Source organism: Lampetra fluviatilis, chromosome 57 (genome assembly GCF_964198595.1).
Source record: "Lampetra fluviatilis chromosome 57, kcLamFluv1.1, whole genome shotgun sequence".
Taxonomy (NCBI): Eukaryota; Metazoa; Chordata; class Hyperoartia; order Petromyzontiformes; family Petromyzontidae; genus Lampetra; species Lampetra fluviatilis.
Genome location: NC_136331.1, coordinates 5,996,757 through 6,019,981, shown reverse-complemented (window position 1 = coordinate 6,019,981; position 23,225 = coordinate 5,996,757). Strand labels below are relative to the sequence as shown.

At 48.7% G+C, this 23,225-nt stretch overlaps 1 protein-coding gene across 1 annotated transcript in view; it reads right to left on the bottom strand.

Moving 5' to 3' along the window:
- LOC144950281 (adapter SH3BGRL-like) overlaps nucleotides 1-22,663 on the bottom strand; it is a 39,290-nt gene extending 16,627 nt beyond the window's left edge. The window contains exons 1-2 of the mRNA XM_078880356.1: nucleotides 22,369-22,663; nucleotides 17,161-17,283 (exon numbers count right to left, since the gene is read on the bottom strand). Of these exons, the coding sequence (XP_078736482.1) occupies nucleotides 17,161-17,205 (45 nt within the window). The 5' untranslated portion in view covers nucleotides 17,206-17,283; nucleotides 22,369-22,663. The remainder of the gene's footprint in view (nucleotides 1-17,160; nucleotides 17,284-22,368) is intronic.
- Nucleotides 22,664-23,225: the final 562 nt, after the last annotated feature.

Here is a 23,225-nt window from a genome sequence, read left to right as displayed (position 1 = left end):
CCATAACTTTACACTTTTTAGGATTTTTTTTTTATATTTAATTACCAATTGCTTAATGGTGGCAGGCAATCATCTGACCCATAGGTGGCAGCTATCTCAAGCCAGAGGACGAGAGGATTCTAGCTGCCACGCATATAAAGGATTTAGTGAAAAACTTTGCTTTTACGGGTTACATTTTTTGCCTTGCACTGTTTTGCCATTTGGCGTTCTCTGGCCTGAGACCGGTGGTGAGACTAGGCCATAAAGAAGGCCGCTGTCTCTGGTGTAGGCCAATCAGTTTCAAAGACAATGCTTCTATTGTCAGAGCCACGTGTTTTGTTTGCAATGTTCACCACACGCACCCTGTGTGGTTAATGTAGGAACTTGATTCCTTTCAAAAGGTTTCTATTTCGTGGTTCAACATCTCAACACCTCCTGTTTTTATTGCCAGAAAGGGTCAAATTTATTGTTACAACCCACACAGTGTGACTGCGGCAACCCGAACCGGACAATGGAGCCACCGTATCGCGAACCAACTGCATCCTAAGCCTCGCTCGCCGTCGGACTGAGCAGTAGTGATCGCGCAACTCCCGAAGCGATCGCAGACTTCAAATTGGACGCGCGAGTTCCACAAACTTGCCATACTCTAGAGAGAGAGAGTACAATTTACAAAACACACCACGTCGGTCAACAACAACAGTGGCCCCAAACGTAAAATAATATTCATCGGGCGACCTATCGTGATAGCTAGCAACGGCCCTTCATCACAGCGCGTAAAAACTACGAGTCTACAGGCGCTAGATGCGTATATTTTAATTTAATTACAGCGCGGTAATAACTCCAGCTTTTTTTTCCCCGCACGTTCCAAACTGCACATCGGACGTCTTTGCACCCGCCTGCGGTGTTCTCATTTTACACATTTTCAACTCGTTATTTTCAGCAGTCTCAAAACATTCAATGTTTGTTGAATGGAGTTTTGACAGTTGTGCATAGGGCAGGACAACGGTGATTAATGACAGCAACAAGAAACAAGTCACTGTGCCCCTGTGAACCAACCAATAATCGTGGGGACCCATTCGCTAGGACATCCCCAACCTCCTCACTGCAGCTGCTGTGGCCCTGCACAGATCTGTGAGCTACAGAGACCTCCACTCACTCTCATAGAGATCTGTGGGCTACAGAGACCTCCACTCACTCCCATAGATATCTGTGAGCTACAGAGACCTCCACTCACTATCATAGAGACCTGTCAGCTACAGAGACCTCCACTCACTCTCGTAGAGACCTGTGAGCTACAGAGACCTCCACTCACTCTCGTAGAGACCTGTGAGCTACAGAGACCTCCACTCACTCTCATAGAGACCTGTGAGCTACAGAGACCTCCACTCACTCTCATAGAGACCTGTGGGCTACAGAGACCTCCACTCACTCTCGTAGAGACCTGTGAGCTACAGAGACCTCCACTCACTCTCATAGAGATCTGTGGGCTACAGAGACCTCCACTCACTCTCATAGAGACCTGTGAGCTACAGAGACCTCCACTCACCCTCATAGAGACCTGTGAGCTACAGAGACTTCCACTCAATCTCATAGAGACCTGTGAGCTACAGAGACCTCCACTCACTCTCATAGAGACCTGTGAGCTACAGAGACCTCCACTCACTCTCATAGAGACCTGTGAGCTACAGAGACCTCCACTCACTCTCATAGAGACCTGTGAGCTACAGAGACCTCCACTCACTCTCATAGAGACCTGTGAGCTACAGAGACATCCACTCACTCTCACAGAGATCTGTGAGCTACAGAGACCTCCACTCACTCTCAGAGGTCTGTGAGCTACAGAGACCTCCACTCACTCTCATAGAGACCTGTGAGCTACAGAGACCTCCACTCACTCACATAGAGACCTGTGGGCTACAGAGACCTCCACTCACTCTCATAGAGACCTGTGGGCTACAGAGACCTCCACTCACTCTCATGGAGACCTGTACCTCCACTCACTCCCATAGAGACATGTGAGCTACAGAGACCTCCACTCACTCTCATAAAGACCTGTGAGCTACAGAGACCTCCACTCACTCTCAGAGACCTGTGAGCTACAGAGACCTCCACTCACTCACATAGAGACCTGTGAGCTACAGAGACTTCCACTCACTCTCATAGATATCTGTGAGCTACAGAGACCTCCACTCACTCACATAGAGATCTGTGGGCTACAGAGACCTCCACTCACTCTCATAGATATCTGTGAGCTACAGAGACCTCCACTCACTCTCATAGAGATCTGTGAGCTACAGAGACCTCCACTCACTCTCATAGAGACCTGTGGGCTACAGAGACCTCCACTCACTCTCATAGAGACCTGTGAGCTACAGAGACCTCCACTCACTCTCATAGATATCTGTGAGCTACAGAGACCTCCACTCACTCTCATAGAGACCTGTGAGCTACAGAGACCTCCACTCACTCTCATAGAGACCTGTGGGCTACAGAGACCTCCACTCACTCTCATGGAGACCTGTACCTCCACTCACTCTCATAGAGACCTGTGGGCTACAGAGACCTCCACTCACTCTCATAGAGACCTGTGAGCTACAGAGACCTCCACTCACTCTCAGAGACCTGTGAGCTACAGAGACCTCCACTCACTCTCATAGAGACCTGTGAGCCACAGAGACTTACACTCACTCTCATAGAGACCTGTGAGCTACAGAGACCTCCACTTACTCTGACATAGATCTGTGAACTTGAGCCAATACCGCGGCACCACTGTGCATCTGTAACGTAACCAATAACCACCGGGATGGAACCCAATTCGCTCGTGAGAAGCAGCGCAGCCCCAGCTCGCGCGGTGTGGCTGTGGCCACCCCGGTGGCAGAGAAGAGAGGAGAGGGCGACCCACCCCAAGCTTGTTCCCGCACAAAAGGCCGGTTGGGCCTCCACGGGGGAGGCTTTAATAATCGCGAGCAATCCATCTCCGGCCCTGGGGAATGTTTAAAACTTCCTTTCCACGCATTATTTGGCCGGGACACTGTGAAATCCAAAGCCGCTCCTTATTGGGGAGCTAACCAGCAGAGTGCCGTGCGTTCCCCCCAGAGGTCGCAAATGGGTTTTGATTCCTTACCCGTACCCGGCCGCACCAGGGTCGCAAATGGGTACCCGTACCCAGCCCGGTACGGGTACCCGTTCCCTACCCGTACCCGTATCCTACCCGAAATGAGTGACAATCGGTTACTCACCAGTGACTCACGGCCTACCCGTACCCGGCCGCACCAGGGTCGCAAACGCCTACCCGTACCCGGCCGGGTACGGGTAGCCGGGTATCGGGTAGGGTACGGGTATCGGGTACCCGGTTGCGACTTCTGGTCCCCCCCCCCCCCATGTGTTTAGTTTGTTGTCCTTACCCCCGTGCCTCCGATTCGCACGGTTGGCTACGTACGGTGCGAAAGAAGTTCAACGTAGAGGACAGGACATACGCAGCGTTTCTCCCCCGCGGGGTTGTAAAAACGAGTGACTCCTGCAAAATGACAGCGGCTTTTGGACCAGTCCCATTCCAAAACTCCTCCTCGTGTGCGGGTGCATCTCCAGCAGGTGTTCTTGGCCTACTCTTCCACGTAACTTCCGAGATAGAAATGCAACTGGTGGCGAACTGTAGGTTTGCAGAGTCCAGAGTGAAACTCATTCCACCACAGGCCATCCCTGCACGGCGAGTCAGATTGGGACATATCCGGTGACTACCTTTGTAGCAAAGTAACGCGTCCACGTGCGTTCGTTTCTTTTGTCCGTTGACATTTTTTTTCATCCGTAAAAAAAAAATTTGCGTGGACAGAATTTCACTTATTATTGCAGCATAATTATTTTCTGGAACGCTATCACAGAATTAATTTTGGCTGCCATCTGGCCCACTGTGCAGACAGGGCCTGGGAGGCCAATAGCGCAGGGCATTGGTGAGCAGGGAGTGCAAACGTAGACCAATGGCTGCGGTCGCTACTCACAGCGCAAAGACAAAGATCCCCCGTATAGCCTTCAACAGACTGTTGGGGCAAGTGCTGTTAGCGAGCAGCACCTTTGAAGGCCGGCACGGTGACGGGGTGGGTGGCCAGCACCACGCCCGGTCGACTTTGTCTCCCCCGTGGCAATGCTTACACAACTACACCAGGCACTCGCTTGAGGCTGAGTCAACCTAGGGGGAGGCCCAGAATAGGTTCAGATAATCGTCGCTGTGGTCAACATTGGGAATGGACCTTGGGGCTGCTGGGTTCGTAGCGCAGCGCGCGAACCGCTCCCCGCAGACAGCCCACACACATAAACACGTGTGTGCTCCCAAACCCTCTTTCCTCCGCTGTGCCAACTCAGCCAGCTGATGCGGGCAGCATTCATGGCGCAGAGTCCACACCGTCTAACACTGACTCACCCAGTACTGTACAGGATACGGCCTCTGTCGTGGTGCTAGCGCAGCCCCTGCAACGGCCTGCTCAAGCCACTGCTCGTGGAAGAGCCTCCTCTACCAGAGGGAGCTCAAGAGTAGCCCCCTTTGGTGGGTGCTTGGCCTACTCTTCCACGCTAGCTGAAAGCGTAGCAAGAGGTGGGGATGCCCACACTTCACCCCCACCAAACATTACCTGCCGATGTACGAACTGTGATTGTGCAAAATGTCTCCTGCTGGGTGGCATTTAGGAAACGTGTACCAGTGTGTGCAGCAATGTGAACTTGTAATAAAATCAATTTTTTTCAACCACGAGGTTTTTTTGGTTCATTATTAAAATGGTATTCTACTCAAAGGGATGACTCAATGGAAAATCTGCAAGCAAGGCAACGGGCTCTGCCCGACTATCCACCAGAAGGCCAGTAATGCCTGACCGCAGAGGTCGCAACCGGGTACCCGATACCCGTACCCTACCCGATACCCGGCTACCCGTACCCGGCCAGGTACGGGTACCCGTTTGCGACCCTGGTGCGACCGGGTACGGGTACGGGTAGGCCGTGAGTCACTGGTGAGTAACCGTTTGTCACTCATTTTGGGTAGGGTACGGGTACGGGTAGGGAACGAGTACCCGTACCCGGCCGGGTACCCGGCCGGGTACGGGTACCCATTGGCGACCCTAGTGCGGCCGGGTACGGGTACGGGTAAGAAATCAAAACCCATTTGCGACCTCTGCCTGACCGTGACGAGGCGAGGTCGGCTCCCCTATACTCCCACCGCAGCCTCCACGTCGACACACACCAAGAGGACGAAGCGACACATCGTTCGAGGCCCTGTGCTGCAACGGGGAAGTCCAAATATGGTAAGAAGATTACGGCGGGGACACACTGCGTATGAAGCAGTTCGCTGTGCTCGCCAACGGGCGATGACATGGCCCAGGAGTTGGCGCAAAATTCCGAGGTGTTGGTGAGATTTTAAGTTAAAAAAATATTTTTAGTCGTAAAAATGGTGTTTCTTCTCTGAACTGTGATAATGAAATGTTATTGTTAGTTGGGTTAGTAACACTGAAGTCTGCACTTTCTGGTTGCCCCCAGGTGAAAAGTGGGCAAAGTTTCGCCCAACGCTGGCCAGCCGACTCAACAAACGTAGTAAATATTCTTTGGGTCTTTCGGTAAAGTCACGTAGATAGGTTCAAAGAAAACAACACAAAACGACGACGTTTCGATCGCAACACAAGCGGTCGTCATCGAAACGTCCTAGTTTTTAGTCATTTTCTTTTAACCCATCTACGTGACTTTACCGAAAGACCCAAATAATATGAATTCCTGCAGTCACGAAAGCGTTAAGTCAAAACGTAGTAAACTTAACCTCACCCTAACGTGGAATTTCCGGGCATAGGTTTAAAAGCAAACCTTTGCACCCAGCCTTCATTTTCTGTAGAATGTCCCTCCGTGCCCCGGTGAAATAATCGCTCGAAGAATTAACAAGCTGTGATCCAGCAGAGAGGATCAAGCACGAGCCTGGAATTAAAAGGCTGCTTACCCCCCCCCCCCCCAAATTTGACTGTAGGGTGGTGAGGGTGGTGAAGGTGGCTTAGTGGTCGGAGCAATGAGCCGCTGACACGGAGCGCCTGGGTTTGGACCCAGGCTTTAGGTGTCAGTGATTGAACTTGGTTCTCGAGGGTAGTGAGGTGATAGTCTCAGCGCAGCCACCAATGAAAGTTCAAGTTCATTTATTAGGTATAGCCCTGTGAGCCATTCGGCTCTTGAATCGGGTGCAACCGCAACAACAAAATTAACCCGTAAAAACAAAGTTTTTCACTATAAATCCTTTATATGCGTGGCATCGGTTTTATTTTATTATTCATTTCTGTTTTTCTTGAGTAAGAGTTTCATTTTTATCACATTGGTATTTAAAATTAAATATGAAAATTTTTTTTCCTAAAAAGTGGTAAATTTTGGAAAAAAAATTTCACGAAAATAAATTGTCACGCACAACGAGTCTGTGTGCAAAATGTCAGCTCGATTGGATCACGGGAAATGGGTTAAAAAACGACCGAAAGATTTGCACGATCGTAAGCGCGCAAGCAAGCGAACTTAATATAAAGGATTTAAAAACAAAAACATGAACAAAAAAAAACAAGACTGGACACAAAAGACCCATCTATATATACTGTATGTATCTAAACCGGCTCAAGCCTCCCATCCGTCACGTGACTTGTGTGGCCACCTCCCACTCTCAACTCCTCCCCTTTCTCCCTGCCGCCCCGCCCACTGTGAAAACAGACGCTGCTGCTGCTGCTGCTCCTTCGTGCAGCTCACTCCTGCGACTCTGGCTCCTTCCTTCAACTCTTCTTCTTCTCCCGCCCTTCCCTCCCCTATCATCATCATAACCATCATCACCATCGTCACCCTCTCATCATCACCCGACATCTTGGCCTAGTCGGACCTCCTCCCTTTGCTGCACCGACACTGCTCCTCCTTCTCTGTTGCTGCTGCTACTCATCTTGAGCCGTGCCCTCCCCTTTGTCCATATCGGGGACTTCCAGTCCCAGCATCCGTTCCCTTTTCTCAGTCATTTCCCCCCCCCCAACCTCTACTCTTCTTCCCGTTGCGTGGTGCCACGGGTACAATGTTTCATGTTCAATTTGGTCCGTCACTTAATTTGTAAAACGTTCCTGAGAATTAATGAAATCGAATGTGGCTATCGCACGACGGGCAGCAGTACTCTCTGCAGCAGGAGTGTTTGGGGTGTGCAGCAGCCACTGTTGTTGTGGATAAGAGGTCACCTGAAGGGATCTCACAAGTAGCTCTGCAATGTCTTCTTCTGCAGACCGCCTTCTAGCACAGAGCGATGCGCTGCTCACTTGGCGAGGGCTCCGACGCGACAACCTCTTCGTGCCAAAGGCGCGACGCGAAAATCGCAATGGGAATGTAATTCGGATTTTTAAAAAATACCAAAATAAAAAAAATTATCGGATGACTTTTTTTCAAACCGACAGATTATGCAATCTTGGGCATAATGCCAACATCGGCCTGGTTTTTTTTTGTATGGGTGATAACGATCAAGTGTTTACCTGCATGCGTGCCTTGAATGTTTCCGAGCTTGAAAAAAAAAACACTGTACATCTTCACGCTGGCTGTTACAGACGAAATGTGAGCAGTCTGTGTGCATTCTTGCGACCGATTTCATCCGTTTGACGATGGGAGAGACTCCACACAGCGGGAAGTATCTGTGCTGAACTTCTTTTGCACCGTACGTAGCCAACCGTGCTAATCGGAGGTGCTAATCGGCAGGTTAATTATACAATATGGTACCGTCTTTTACCTGGGCCCTATCTTTTACCTGGGCCCTGTATAGCATTGCACTTCACATGCTTGCAATGCGCACTAAATAAAACATTTGGGAGACCTGCAGAGCCACCGACTTGTCCCTCTTCTATCTAACCACGACCACGTTCTACACCCATTGCTCCCCCCCCCAACCCCAAAATCAAAAGAACTTATCGCTTGCGCTCACGGCCGCACGACCATGCCCTGCCACGTAAGACGTTACTACGAAGAGACTGGCGCTTTACAGTTCGAATGCTTTATTTTAATTGTTATTAATCCAGATGTCTTGATGGTGGCTACGCCCATTGATGTTTGCATTTTATTGTATAGAACAGCACCATGTGACCCCCCTTTCCTTTCTTCCCTTTGGCAATGTGTTGTAGCTTCTAGATTAGAAGCTTTCGTGACTGCAAGGATTCATACTCTTAGGTTTTTTCGGTAAAGTCACGTAGGTAAAAATAAATAATACAGGAAATCTGGCTGTGATGGTCCCACCTGATGACGGAACGTCGTGATTTATAATTTTATTTCTATTATTATTTCTATTATTTTATTTTTATCATTTATTTTTACCTACGTGACTTTACCGAAAAAACCTAAGAGTAATGTGTTGTAGCCCTTACCGCCATTTCCCTATAGCTTTTTTTCTCATCACGTATTTCTTCAGAGATGTACGCAGCCGCGGCATGTCGGCTGCTTCGACCCACTTGCGTGCGAGTTTGTGAATAAACGATTCGACCGTGTAGCAGAGGTCGCAACCGGGTACCCGATACCCGTACCCTACCCGATACCCGGCTACCCGTACCCGGCCGGGTACGGGTACCCGTTTGCGACCCTGGTGCGGCCGGGTACGGGTACGGGTAGGCCGTGAGTCACTGGTGAGTAACCGTTTGTCACTCATTTCGGGTAGGGTACGGGTAGGATACGGCTACCTGTACCCGGCCGGGTACGGGTACCCGTTTGCGACCCTTGTGCGGCCGGGTACGGGTACGGGTAAGGAATCAAAACCCGTTTGCGACCTCTGCCGTGTAGTGCAGAGACACAACGAGGAAGGTTTTGAATTGGAGAACTTACGCGAGAGACGTCGGACTGCGTTGCCTGTTAAGAGAAGTACGCGGGCTAGGGAAGTGACATGCGGCTCGACGGAAAGGTGACCGGGAAGCGAGACTGACGACAGTGCACGCACGTGCGTGCGTTGAACTTCCTTTGCACCGTACATAGCCAACCGCGCTGATCGGAGGTGCAGAGTGGCAGCCAAGGTAGGATACACGCCCGGGAGAGAGAGAGCACATCCCACCGCGAAGACAGAGCATTGAGATGTTTGGGAGACATATTTCTTCGATAAAATGTCCCTTTTTGCATCTTAGAGGTGGTAACTCGAGGCTAATAAGAAACGGGACCACTCGACCAATATTATGTACAGAGGCCCCACATTTCCCCTCTGCCAGGCCTCTGTGGGTATGCACTCACACTCGTGTGTGTGTGTAAGAGTTGTTTGCACAAGGCTCAACAAGTCCATACGGGGCAGAGAGCGTAGTAGCACTGCTAAGCAGCGGTGTGCGATTCACAGTTCACAAGTCATCAGCAATGCCACTGCCAGAGTTGCCTTCAACTCCACAGTGCTACACTGCATCCATGCCAGTGACGACATCACCCAGCGTGCACTCAAATCATGCAGGAACTTAGAAGCGGACTAAGCAGGCTTGGCCAAACTGCCTAGCGCTTTGGATAGCGTTTCCCAACTTTGTTTGGACTTCGAGCTTCTTTTGCACCGTACATAGCCAACCGTGCTTTCACCCAGCCAACACTGAAAAGCGTGGTGAAGTATGGTCACATATCTCATGCCCCCCCCCCCCATGGCCATACTTCACCACCCCGGTGCAGCTCGGTTTGGTGAATAGGGGATAAGTGGGGGTGCTCGGGACTAGAGTTCCAGGCTAAATTTGGAAAGCGCTCATAAAACAGAGCCAGTCAAACCAAGGCTGGGCTCAGGCAGCATGACGGAACGCTAGCACCAAAACGTGAGGGCACATCAGAGGTCGCAAACGGGTTTTGATTCCGTACCCGTACCCGGCCGCACCAGGGTCGCAAACGGGTACCCGTACCCGTACCCGGGTACGGGTAGCCGGGTATCGGGTAGGGTACGGGTATTGGGTACCCGGTTGCGACCTCTGGGGCACATCTTAGGCTCTAATCATTTAACGTATGGTTGGTATAGCTGTAATTAACATTCACGTGCTTCAAAGCTCACTGGGTTGAACTTGAAGGAACGGTCCGTTCAAGCGGCAGACAATCAAGCAGAGCTCGGCACGTGCAAAGGAGGCGAAACCGTGGGCGTGAGAAACGTTTTCAAATCGGCCAAAATTTCACGACAAATCTCACTGGCGGAGAGCAGCGAGAGATGAACAGCAAAACAGAGAAAAGTACCGTCGCGGTTTTCGCCGGGGCTGTACCGACCGAACAAAGATCCGAGTTTCGAGGAATGAACCGACAGAGAGGACAAATGCCTGGGATGTTCTTGGCGTGGAAACTCAAGAGTTCATTGGAAGTTTTTGTTGGAGTGGCAGTCGGAGGCATCGGATGCCCTGGCCCTAGTCACTTTATAAGAAGTGTGCCAAAAAAATGTTTAACGAGTGAAACCGCCGAAACATTATGCATTCCAGATACAGCGGTAATAATTTATAAGACTTTCGATTTAAAGCTTTCGTGACTGCAGGGATTCATCTTCTTGGTTCTTTCGGTAAAGTCACGTAGAAGGAAAAAAGCCTGCGGTGTTTCATTCAGACGCTGTCTTCCCGACAGACCTGTTCTTCACCTGAGGACGGCTGCTTGCGTTGTGGCCGAAACGTCGTGAGAATTATTTTATTATGTTTTATTTTTATTATTTTATTATTTCCCTTCTATGTGACTTTACCGAAAGAACCAAGAAGATGCATTCATAAGACATTTACTCAACACGTACGTTGTTGCAGCCAATATGACGATTCAGAGTTTTTTTTTTAATCCGAAGAGGTCGCAATCGGGTACCCGATACCCGGCTACCCGTACCCGGCCAGGTACGGGTACCCGTTTGCGACCCTGGTGCGGCCGGGTACGGGTACGGGTACGCCGTGAGTCACTGGTGAGTCACCGTTTGTCACTCATTTCGGATAGGGTACGGGTACGGGACGGGTACCCATTTGCGACCCTGGTGTGACCGGGTACGGGTAAGGAATCAAAACCCGTTTGCGACCTCTGCACGGCGCCGTCCGACGCTGCGTCTCCGCGTCGTAGGCGGGAGCTGCGTTCAGCAACTCGAACGCTCCGCACGCTCCAAGCCGGCGGCTGCGGCGGCGGCGACGTCTCTGTCGCTGCAGTAAAATCGCGAGCTACCGTCGTTGTGGACAACGGGCAGCGCGACGCCAATAAAGGCGAAAAGTTTCCAGCGGCGTAGCCACTTCGTTGCCGTGCAAAGGTTGTGCCGTTGCCTCTTTTTTGCGGTAACGTTTTTTTTATTTTATTTGGGCTCAAATCTCACCGATAGATAATTAAACCGTCGTCTTTTGTCCTTTCCACGTTAATCCTCGGCCCCCGAAACCCTTTCCTGGACGCAGCCGACGCCGGTTGCGAAACGTAACGGCAGCCTTTGGGGCTTCAACACAAGCGAGGTCAGGTGGGTGAAACTTTCATGAACGTGCTGCAAAGTTCACCGGGGCTGAAATCTCCCCCCGATAAACGACAGCCCCGGACGAGGCGATAGCGAGGTCAAGGGGCAGCCCAGGCGACAGGGCGAGATTGTTTCACCCAACGTGAGTCACAGTCACTGGCTGTGCTTGTGTACCAACCACCGTCAAAATTTGCATAACGCTTGGGGATGGGGGAAATTGCTTATTTCCGCTCCGTACATTTGTTGTTGTTGTTGTGGTGTGGTACAGTGCCATGTGGTGCAGGCAGTGGGTTACAGCACGATTGGCTTGGAACGTATGTATGTATGTTGAACTTCTTTCGCACCGTACGTAGTCAACAGAGCTCATTGGAGGTGTGGGGGAAAAGACAACAAACTAAAGCAGTTGTAAAGAAATGTGTTAACAATCTTGATTTAAAAGTGGCTTCCTTATTTTTCTAAACTAAAGTAACTTTATCGGTACCGAGGCTCCCACAAGGCCATGCGGGAGGGCGCGTAGCAAAGTTTGTCGCCAGCGATCGTAGAGTGCGTGGTGGTGTCACTACGGTTCTCTGCAGAGAGTACAACTTCTTCTTGGTTCTTTCGGTAAAGTCACGTAGAAGGGAAATTAAAAAAGAAAAAATTATACGTAATAAAATTCATATTTTGAGAATTATTTTATTATGTTTTATTATTTTATTATTTCCCTTCTACGTGACTTTACCGAAAGAACCAAGAAGATGAATCCCTGCAGTCACGAAAGCTTTAGATAAAAAAAAAGAGTACAACTTCTTTAGAAACAGCGGCGTTACTGCGCCTTCCTAAATAAAATTAACCCCGAGCCGCTCGCGCGTTCCGAGATTCAGCGGCGAACGGGACACTTGCAGATGCCTCGGAATGGCGAAAGGGTTAAGAAGTTTGGTTGGGCAGAAGACGTCGCTGGAAGCGACGACGGCCGGTGATCCGAGACCTCACGGCAGAGTGGCTGGCAAAGGAGCGCATGGCTCCCGCGAGGACACACACCACGGAGAGGTCGGTGATGAAGGTCAGCTGGCGTGCAGGGAGTCAGACGGATTGCTGCATTGCGAGTCATCGGCCTTCATCCAGCAGTGGAATGCCTTCATCCAGCAGTGGAGAGATCGCGGCTGATGATGGTAGTGGTGGCGAGAAGGAGCTTGGAAAGTGATGCTAATAAGATGATCATTTTAAGACCTTCACGCAGCAGTGGATTGAGAGAAGTAGAGTAGTTGACCCCAAATAAACCGATGGAAAGGCGCCATAATTGATTTACAATCACCCCACAGTGCAATGTGATTTATTTACGCAGGAAAGAGTCTGCGGACATTTTTCAGCCAATGGCATGTTTGGCCAGCTCCTACATTGGAATGTTTGGCCATCCGTGGCTGCTCGTGCAAGATTCCACCACGAAACAGCAGTGGGGGGGGGGGGTGTAGCTTTCAAGTGTGCAGGCAGTGCAATTGCACAAACATGGGTCGGAGGGGGGCTGGCAACCGTGGCCTGAGACATTTGGAAAGGGGGCCCCCCATTTAACTCCTTGCACGGGCTCATGTCAAAGCCACGCTCATCAGGAAGCCACTGGGGAGCTGTGCACTTTTAAATCATCATCTAGATTGGCAAACTAATTTATTTAGAACTGCTTTTTGTGGGTGGTCGTGGTGGGGGGGGGGAGGCGTTGGGGGGCTCCCACCATTTTTTAAGGGGGGCCCCCGAGTAATCGACCACAGAACAGTAGTCGATTGAAATGTTTGGCCGATTCAACGATTCAAATCGACAAACTGTGACATCTTTATTCGCGCGTGTGCGCATACTGCCATCGGTTAGAAACACTTGTTATGGAATTAAATAATATCTAGAATACATCTTTACGCCTGGCCAGTGTGTGCGCGCGCAGGGCTGGGACACGGTTGCTGTGCCGAAAAGCTGGGAATGCACGCTTGCATTCTTATTCCCATGGCAATGAAATTAGAAACACATGGCACCCAGCAAACACAAGTACGTGCACTCTTCTCTCTGTCGCTCGCTCGCTCTGCTCGGGCATCTGCGCGGAAACTTCTTTTTAACGTTCGTCTTTTGCCGCACAAAAGGACCCGATGTCTCACTGGCTCGACAGCCAAATGTCTGCGCAAACTTGTGTGCTTTAGCCACAAAATGTTGCCGAAGCTTTGAGTGTCTTAGGGTCTTGCGTGGCGCGCAGAGACGCGCCGAATATGCACCCTGTGCAAAACTGCGGTCACCCACGACAAACCATGGGACACGTAATGGCTCAAAGGTGAAGATCCCCCGTATCGCCTTAACAGACTGTTGGGGCGAGTGCTGTGAGCGAGCACCTATGAAGGCCGACATGGCACGTGACATTTACACATCGCACCAGGTACTCATTTGAAGCAGAGTCGACCTAGAGGAGGCACAGGACCGGTTCAGATAATCGTCACTGGTGTTAGTGGCCGTGAGTGGGACTCTAACTCAGGTCCCGTAGTGCAGCGTGCTCACCGCTGCGCCACCGCTCCCGACTCAATGCCCAAATTCACAAACGTGAAGGAGGTCTCGTCACAGCTACGATGGACTGCCCCGTTACGCCTGACGCAATCACCTGGCTCAACCACCTCAATGTAAAATTACAGTTGCTGCTCTACATCAGGCATGTCCAAAGTCCGGCCCGCGGGCCAATCACGGCCCGTGGGCAGATTTCATACGGCCCGCAGCTTCGGTCTTATAATGTGTTAGTTATGGCTCGCCAGCTCTGTCAGAATAAATACATCATAAAACTCATGGAAATTTAAGGTATTCTATACAGTTTGTTCAATGTTATCTGACTGAATGAAAGGCAGAATTGCGTTTTTAGAGTTGTTCCCGTCTGCCTGAGTGGCTTATATTTGGTTACATTGTCATTTGAAAAATAAAGGTAATTGTGACAATGAAAATTGTTTTATAACAGTGTGTAGGTTTCCACGTAACTTTTGTGGTTAAAAAATGTCAAAAGGAACTATTGGCCCCCGGGCATTTTCACTTTATCAAATGTAGCCCTCTTTGCAAAAAGTTTGGACACCCCTGCTCTACATGAACATCAGCCACACGAAGCAGAGGAGATGTTAACTACCTCGCCTGGTATATAGGCGGTCGTGGGTTTGATCCCGACCATCACGCCTGTATATTTGGAGTTTGCGTGTGTCTCTCGCTGTGGTCGTGTGGATTTTTTTCTCCCAGTCCTCCGGTATTTCCCTCCACGTTTAGAATCAACGTGCGGTTAGAGTATTTGGCTGCAATAAATGTTCACGCAATAAGCCACTTTGTTGCGGTGTCATTTGTGATAGCTAGATCGCTTCTGAAAAAGAGCTACTGTATATTGCTTAGTGGCCCTTACCGGCTAAAATTTAAACAAAAAGTTTACAATTTAATATGTGCGTATACACATTTGAGTACCAATAAAATCCCAAGGCCTATAACCGTAACTGTTTACAATACAGTATTAAAGGATTTATAATGGCTGGGTCATAACCAAATTATCCAGAATGTGACCAGTATCAGATGTAAGAAGCTAAGCAGGTTTAAGCCTGGATAGCGCTTTGATGGGTGACCACCCGGCACAGAAGGCTGTTGATACACTGCGACAGGGCCATGTGGTGGACAGCAATTGTACCGTACTTCTATGCTCCGACATCGACACACCGACCTGCACTGACCAGCGTGGCGAAGTATGGTCAAATAACCCCTACGACCCGTATGGAATGGGCAGGCCTTCATCCAGCAGTGGACTGACAATGGGCCTCACATGTATTACGGAAACAGCTGTGCCTAAATGTTCCCCTTTTTTTATCAGAATCTTCCTGACAAAGGGGAAAACGCACAGATATACCACGCGTTGTTCTCACAGGATGTTACCGTGACATGTGACAGAGACGCATGTGTGCACATGGTCACAATACATTTTACACACACATTATAGCTAACATAGACACACCGATATTTAGAGTTTGTATGTATGTTGAACTTCTTTCGCACCACACATAGCCAACCACGCCAACCGCAAATAGCTAACCGTGCTAATCGGAGGTGCCGGGAAAGGAGCGATGGGTGTGGCGTTGGCGCTGCGGTTAGCGCACTGCCCTATGACCCTGCCCACCTGAGTTTGATTCCAGGCCAGCGAGTGATAAATCTGAACTGGTCTCGGGCCTGACCTCGCCCTTGACCAGCGTGGTGAAGTATGGTCACCCCCCCCCCCCCCAATACAAAGTATATAGAAACAGTTGTAATAGCCTGAGGAAAAAAGCAAAGTCTTGGAGCCATGACTGTAACAAGGGAGGCTATGGATCACTATACAAATCTATTTGTCTCTGTATGAATAGATGGACCTCGATATGAGTGGATACGTCCATGAGAGGCTGCAGTCCCTATACAGCACAGGTACGAGCTCTGCGCGTCTCTCACATGAGCATACAACGCCATACACTGTTGGATGCCGATGATGGCGATGATGCAATTGATGGCCTTAATGAATTGGGGGGGGGGGGGGCTGAGTCGACAGCGGACAGCAATTACAATCCATTCGTTCATTCTCGGAATCTGCATGTCAATGACTCATGGCATGACGTGATCCACACGGCGCACCGGCCTATAACTGCGGCGCTGATCGCACAAACGTACAAACAGGGTTGGTGAATGGGGCCCTATAAACGGTGACTTCAACTGTTGTATTGCACGTGTGTTTGGACTTGTGAATATATTAGTTTCGCAGACTGCACGATACAAAGTTTGAAGCTTTGTCAATGAGAACGCGTATTTGAAAGCCGGAAGCTGGAATTGACATTGCAAATCGGCTGTATCTGTATGTATGTGTTTACTTTGAACTTCTTTCGCACCGTACGTAGCCAACCGTGCAAATCGGCATACCACTAGAATACAGCAGGAATGTACGTGCGATAAGAACCACAATATCCATTCACAGGGGGATGAGTGGTTGCAATGGGGTTGGCACACTCTCTCATAAACCAGGTGACCCGAGTTCGATTCCCAGCCACAGCTGACATTTCTGGCGAGTGATACACAAGCCAGACTTGGGCCCATTGCGTGACCAACACACGCTGACCAGCGTGGTGAGGCATGGTCAAGCAACCCTCAAGACTGACAGGGCATGCGGGGGGGGGGGGGGCTTAATCCAGCAGTGGATTAACAAAGGTCTTCATGGAAACAGCATTCATACGGGGGAGTAAATTCAGCACGTTTAACATGCAGGCTTTCGCAACCAATATCATCCATAAGAGTTTTTTTTTGTTGGGTTAAATCGAGTAAATATTTAAATTCAGCACGTTCACCAATTATCTGTAAAACATTAGTTCTAAAGTTATAGACTTGCATAAGAATATACGGAACTGTTTTAATGCAGAACATCCGAATAATCAATATATGCTGTAAAAGCACACGAACTCATTATGTCGTATGCATGTACACAGTCAGCAATTGTGTTATCCTTGTGCCTATTATCTGCAAATTTTTGCACGGATAGGCGGATTCCAGTGGCAAATTCGCCCTATTACCCACAAGTGTTTTTCGCGGATAAGCGGAGTAAATCTGCGGATAACTTTTTTTTTACCTACGTGACTTTATCGAAAGAACTAAGAGTATGAATCCTTGCAGTCACGAAAGCTTCAAATCTAGAATCTGCGGATAACGTCGTGGGACAAGAGGATCCGGGATATTCATTCGGATGAGAGGAGTTTCACAACAAGCGCATCAACAACGAGGAGGGGGGGTGGGGAGTCTCTTACTGCCGTAGAGCCAGAGGAAGACGCGATGAAAACCCGGATGACCATGATGATGTCGTCGCTGGAGATGATACGGATGGCGGCGGTTGTAGCGACGTCTTCCTTGCCACTTGAACGACCACAACTCTGCGATGTCGAAATTCGCACGCGCCGGGGGAAGAAAGGCACAAGGTTGCTGTGACACCGGCTCATTTGAAAACCACCGGGCACTGCAGACTACAATTCATCGTTGTACTGCGTGCGCGCACTTCTATGCTCCCCACGTCTATGCTTCTCACAAACCCACGCACCGACCGGCGTGGTGAAGTATGGTCCGGGCGACACTCCGAGACACCCTCATCCAATGTACACCTCGAAACTCGACGCAATCGTCAATAATACCGCGTGTGTGTGGCCTTGGCAAGAAAACAAATATATAACATGCGACGTTTCGGGCTATGGACCTTCCTCATAGCACATGTACGTGTTTGTTTGTGCGCCGCGGTGGATAAACATCTTCGCTGGCGGTCGGCCGTGGTGCAGGGCCACCCACCCCCTTTCGTGTACCGTTCCGGTCTTATTAGGCGCTACTTGCTAACAGCACTTGCCTCAAAAGTTTTGTGAAGGCTACATGGGGGACCTTTGTCTTTGTGCACCGCTGCCAACACTGTGAACCAACGAATGTGAAGCCGAGTCGAGTACATCTCGAACGTACATTATACCACTACATACAGAAGCTCGTCTCTGCAGTATGTGTCTATGTGTTGTGTTACGTAAGTCCTTGTGTACGTTACACGTCTGTGCCATCTTGCCCATGAGCTCGGGGACATGTCAATCAAACGCACAGCTATTATGCGTGTACTGCATTGCCATGTTGTACTGCAATTGTCATGAATATCTATGCCACCCATTGTGTGTGTGTCTGGTCCAGGAACATCTGCAGTCAGCTGCAGTCAGATTGATAATTGTTTTTTTTTACCCCTTTATCTTGCAACAAAACTGACACCTTTTTTACGAGGAGTCATGTTTGCATAGACCACAATACCTGCAGTCATAATGCAAACAAAAAACATAACTCTGATAATGTATGCACTGTCCTTGAAGTTGATTGGTCCACACCTGAGACAGATTTCCTTAGAGCCTAGTCTCACATGGGTTGGACCAGATGACGTCAGTTTTGTTGCCAGATAAAAGGGTAAAAAAAACAATTATCATATTTTGTTACTGGCAAATGAGGTTTCAATGGTGCAGTCACATTGTTCATCATGGTACATGCAGAAGCAGCTATACGTTTAACACGTAGGCGGGCTTTCGCGACCAATATCATCCATAAGAGGTTTTTTGGGTTAGATCGCGTAAATATTTGACTTCACTAATATGAGACTTATTCTTTGGTTCTTTCGATAAAGTCACGTAGGTGCCAATAAAAAGAATAATAAAAATAACTACATTTTATTATTATTTTTCATAAAAAGAATAATAAAAATAACTACATTTTATTACTATTTTTATTTTCACCTACGTGACTTTACCGAAAGTACCAAAGAGTATGGATCCTTGCAGTCACGGAAACTTCAAATCTAGAATATTAGACTTCTCCACAAATCTGGCTGTTCGCCTGATGATGCTGGTTGTAATTACTGGCGAAACGTCGTACTCAGATTGTAAATGTTGTGGCTTGGCTCTCCAACACACAACCGGTGTTGCTGTATTAGTACACTACACTATACACTACTATACACTACACTATACACTACGATACACTACACTATACACTAGTATACACTACACTATACACTACTATACACTAGTATACACTACTATATACTACTACACTATACACTAGTATACTATACACTATACACTACTATACACTACACTATACATTACTATACACTACTATACACTACACTATACACTACTATACACTACACTATACACTAGTGCTGTACTAGTGACGAATTGGCCACGTTCTGTTTACGTGACAACCCTTACTAGTTGGCTGTGTCGGGTGGTGGCGGGTTTAACGACACATTTATATATTTACGCGATCTAACCCCAAAAAAACCTGCATTATAGAAGCAGCGATGTCTGTCAATACCACCCAGCAAGCATGGTACAATGGTCCAACCACATACCAACCTTGTCTCCTCCCCATAACGTCGTACTCAAAAACTGTAAATGTTGTGGATTCACTCTTCAATACACCGGTGGGCTAAAGTAGTGAACTATTTTGTCTTTTGTCAACGTGACACTTTTTTTTTGCGACGCATATGTAAATAACGCGATCTAACACCCAAAAACCTTGATTATGAACAAACTAACAAACTGGGGGAATCTGCTACAGCTTGCATCGATCCGTGCGTCTTTCTGGTCCACATCAGATGCAGCGTGTCTCCTTCGGCAGCTGTGAAATAACATTGTACCAGTGTCTCAACATTGTACTCTGTCTTTTAGCCTTCTCTTTATACGTCAGCAGCAGCAAGCCGTAATTATAATATATATTCAAATATGCTCAAAATGTCCCCTACAATATATTGCTATATATTTTTAAAAAATGCTATGCTATGTAAATAAAAACCACAATTTGCTAAACCTCAGCCACAATATCTGGACTTGTCTTCATATAAATCAACGCATAGATTTCTGTTTATATGATTGTGCTCATGGTTGTACTTTATTAATCCCTAATCACTGCCATTACATACAATGAAACAATAAATGGTAAAAAAAGAAAATAAGAGCAATGTAATACAATACACTCTTAGACATTATTGTAAAAAATAAATAAAAAGTCCATCCCACGTGTTAGTGAATGTTTCAATATTTTAGGCAGGAAATGAGTTTTCATATTTAGATTTTTTTTCTGGGTTGGGACCCCCAGACACCCTGGAAGATTTGGTCCCCCCCAATGTTGACTCCATGTCTACGGCCTTGATCAGCGGTATACAATGAGTTTGCGAGTGCTTGCTTGTGCGTCTCATATCCTTAATCAGCTGGAGCATGTTATGCCATGAAGAAGTTCAAAATCTTATCAGTGTCCAACACTTTGTTTCTCCAACTTGCTGAGTCCATCAGCTGCAGTAGTTTCCTGGGCGTGCTGGCTTAAACCGCGTTACCCCAATCAGCTGATGGGCGTCCAAATCGTCTGTCCCTCTATTCCTATCCACGTCTATGTAGAACCAACAGTTGTGTGTACAGAATTAGCTTGTCCGTGTTCATACTGCAATAGGTGCACGGCTATACACGCATTGCTGCACCGAACACATTCCTGCGGAGGGAGCTGGTAGGAACGTTGGGTTGCTCGGTCAATGGTCAGGGTCAACGGCGGCGTGGTGTATTCTGCAAATATGGCCGACTGTGAAGGCGGGCACAAGCCGGCGTGAGTAGGTTAAACGTTGAGTTTTATAAGGGCACCACGGGTGACCAGCCCCTCCCCACCCAGCCCCTCCCTCCCCACCCAGCCCCTCCCTCCCCACCCAGCCCCTCCCTCCCCACCCAGCCCCTCCCTCCCCACCCAGCCCCTCCCTCCCCACCCAGCCCCTCCCTCCCCACCCAGCCCCTCCCTCCCCACCCAGCCCCTCCCTCCCCACCCAGCCCCTCCCTCCCCACCCAGCCCCTCCCTCCCCACCCAGCCCCTCCCTCCCCACCCTCCCCTCCCCTCCCCACCCAGCCCCTCCCTGCACGGACGGACGGACACAATAATCCCCTGTGAGCTGGTGTAACCAGGAGATTCCTACCAGTATAATGATCAGATGCTGTGCATAGCTGTACCAGCCATCTGTAATCGGAATATGCATGACCGTCGGATGAATCCGATGAGCTCTGAAGCGCTTTGTTCACAGATGTCTAATCAACCTATGCCTGTCAACTACAATGCAGTATGCACAGCACATTCTATGTCATATACCAGCTGCACTGAATTATAATGTCCTTATCCGAGGTCTTCGCTTAACGATTGCTGCGTGTTTCCTCTACATGTGCAAGGCTGCAGTACACAGCTGACATGCAATAGGCTGTATGTCCATCAGCAATGACACGTGTCTTCATCGGATGTGTGGAATAGCATTACAAACATCACTATTATCCCTAATCTGTGCTTTCACATCACAGAGGGCATTAGGCTTGTGTTGTGGACTGTACATGCAGCAGTACACAGCTTCCATACACATCAGCTGATGTCCCTGTGTGTTGTGGACTGTACAAGCAGCAGTACACAGCTTCCATACACATCAGCTGATGTCCCTGTGTGTTGTGGACTGTTCATGCAGCAGTACACAGCTTCCACACACATCAGCTGATGTCCCTGTGTGTTGTGGACTGTACAAGCAGCAGTACACAGCTTCCACACACATCAGCTGATGTCCCCGTGTTGTGGACTGTACATGCAGCAGTACACAGCTTCCAAACACATCAGCTGATGTCCCCCTGTGTCTATCAACATCGTGGCTTTACCTCCTGTGTCCACACTAAAACTCCTACTGCATCTGATCGCTCAGTCACGAATAATTGTTGCTGTTTTATTTTATTATACGAAAGCTGTGGCTGTCTTTATCGTCTAGAAACCACCACCACCACCACCTCGCATGCCTGCGCCAGTTATGAATCAGACATTATCCCTTGTGGCCACGGGTTCACATCACCATTGCGTCTATATTGTATTAGCTATGGGTTATTGTTGCTGCTGCTGTTGTTGTTGTATTAATCAACAGCGATGCTGCTGATGATTGTCCATCAGCCAAAACCCAGAGGTCTGCTGGTCTCGCTTTGTGCCGCTGTTGTGTCAGCTACGCATCGCCGGTTTTATTAAAAAGAAAAGAGATCTCACTTGGTCGTGTGTGTGTCTGTATACGTGTGTGTCTGTATGTATGTGTGTGTCTGTATATGTGTGTGTCTGTATGTGTGTGTGTGATCCGTCTTCTACAAGGGCCGTATGGTGTGTACACAAAGCAGGACTTGTGTTCTGCTCATACACACACATAGCGGTCCTTGTATAAGCTCGCCTTTGCCAACCCCCCACTTACAATAACCAAAACGTGACCAGATTCCAACATAATTCACACCACACACACACACAACTCTGCAACAACGCAAACAAAGTCACAATCACCACCGCGTGTCTGCTTGGCAGCTACGCAAAAAGCACTGTATCATTAACCCACCTACAATTGTTCAACAACAACAAAAATCCACACAACCAGTGTGTAAAAGACGATAATTCAACGAGCTTACCGTGCTTATGACTGTATTAGTTGCAAACCCATGCGGTTAGGGAGTCACACACCACGGAGATTGCGATGATGCTGCTGCTGATGATGATGTTGGGATGCCGCCTTCTCGCACACAATGAATGGGGTCAGGATGGCGAATAATTCTGAACCAACCCCACCACCACTTTCTCTCTCGCTTCTCTCTCGCTCTCTCTCCCTTCTCTCCCTCCCTCTTCGACGACTCACTGCCTCTCTTGTTTTATAAATTATTTTCTTTTTTTTATTCAAACGTTCAACTTCCTTCCTTTAGCCGAAGCAGAGCAAGCTGAACCACGCCTCTCGCTCTCGCCCTCCCTCCCCTCCCTCTGAGCCTGGCCTCTCTCTTTTTTGTTCTTTTTTTTAGTCGGCACTTTGCTTCGTTCATCATTTAGTTTTTTAGTTTTTTTTTAGTTTTTTTCAATTGCTTTGCTTTATGTGCTCCCCGCTCCCCCTCCTGTTTAAATGAATATTTTAGGTATTTTCCCATTGTGCAACAAAATCAATCTGTGCTACTTTCTTCGTATAGACACAAAACATCAACACGAAGAAGCACGCTCTGCTCCCCCTCCTTCTTACCCCTTCTCTATCTCCACTTGGGGAGACAAAGGCGGTCGGGTGTGGTGCAGGCCATCCCACCCCCTCGTGTACTGTGCCGGCCTTCATAGGTGTTACTCGCTCACAGTACTTGCCCCCCAACCTTCTGTTAAGGCTATCCGGGGGAGTTTTGCCTTTTTCATGGGTCTGTCATGAAAAGGTGAGATTTCAATGCCTGGACATTTGTTTTTGTCTTCTTGGTTCTTTCGGTAAAGTCACGTAGAAGGAAAATAATAAAATTAAAAT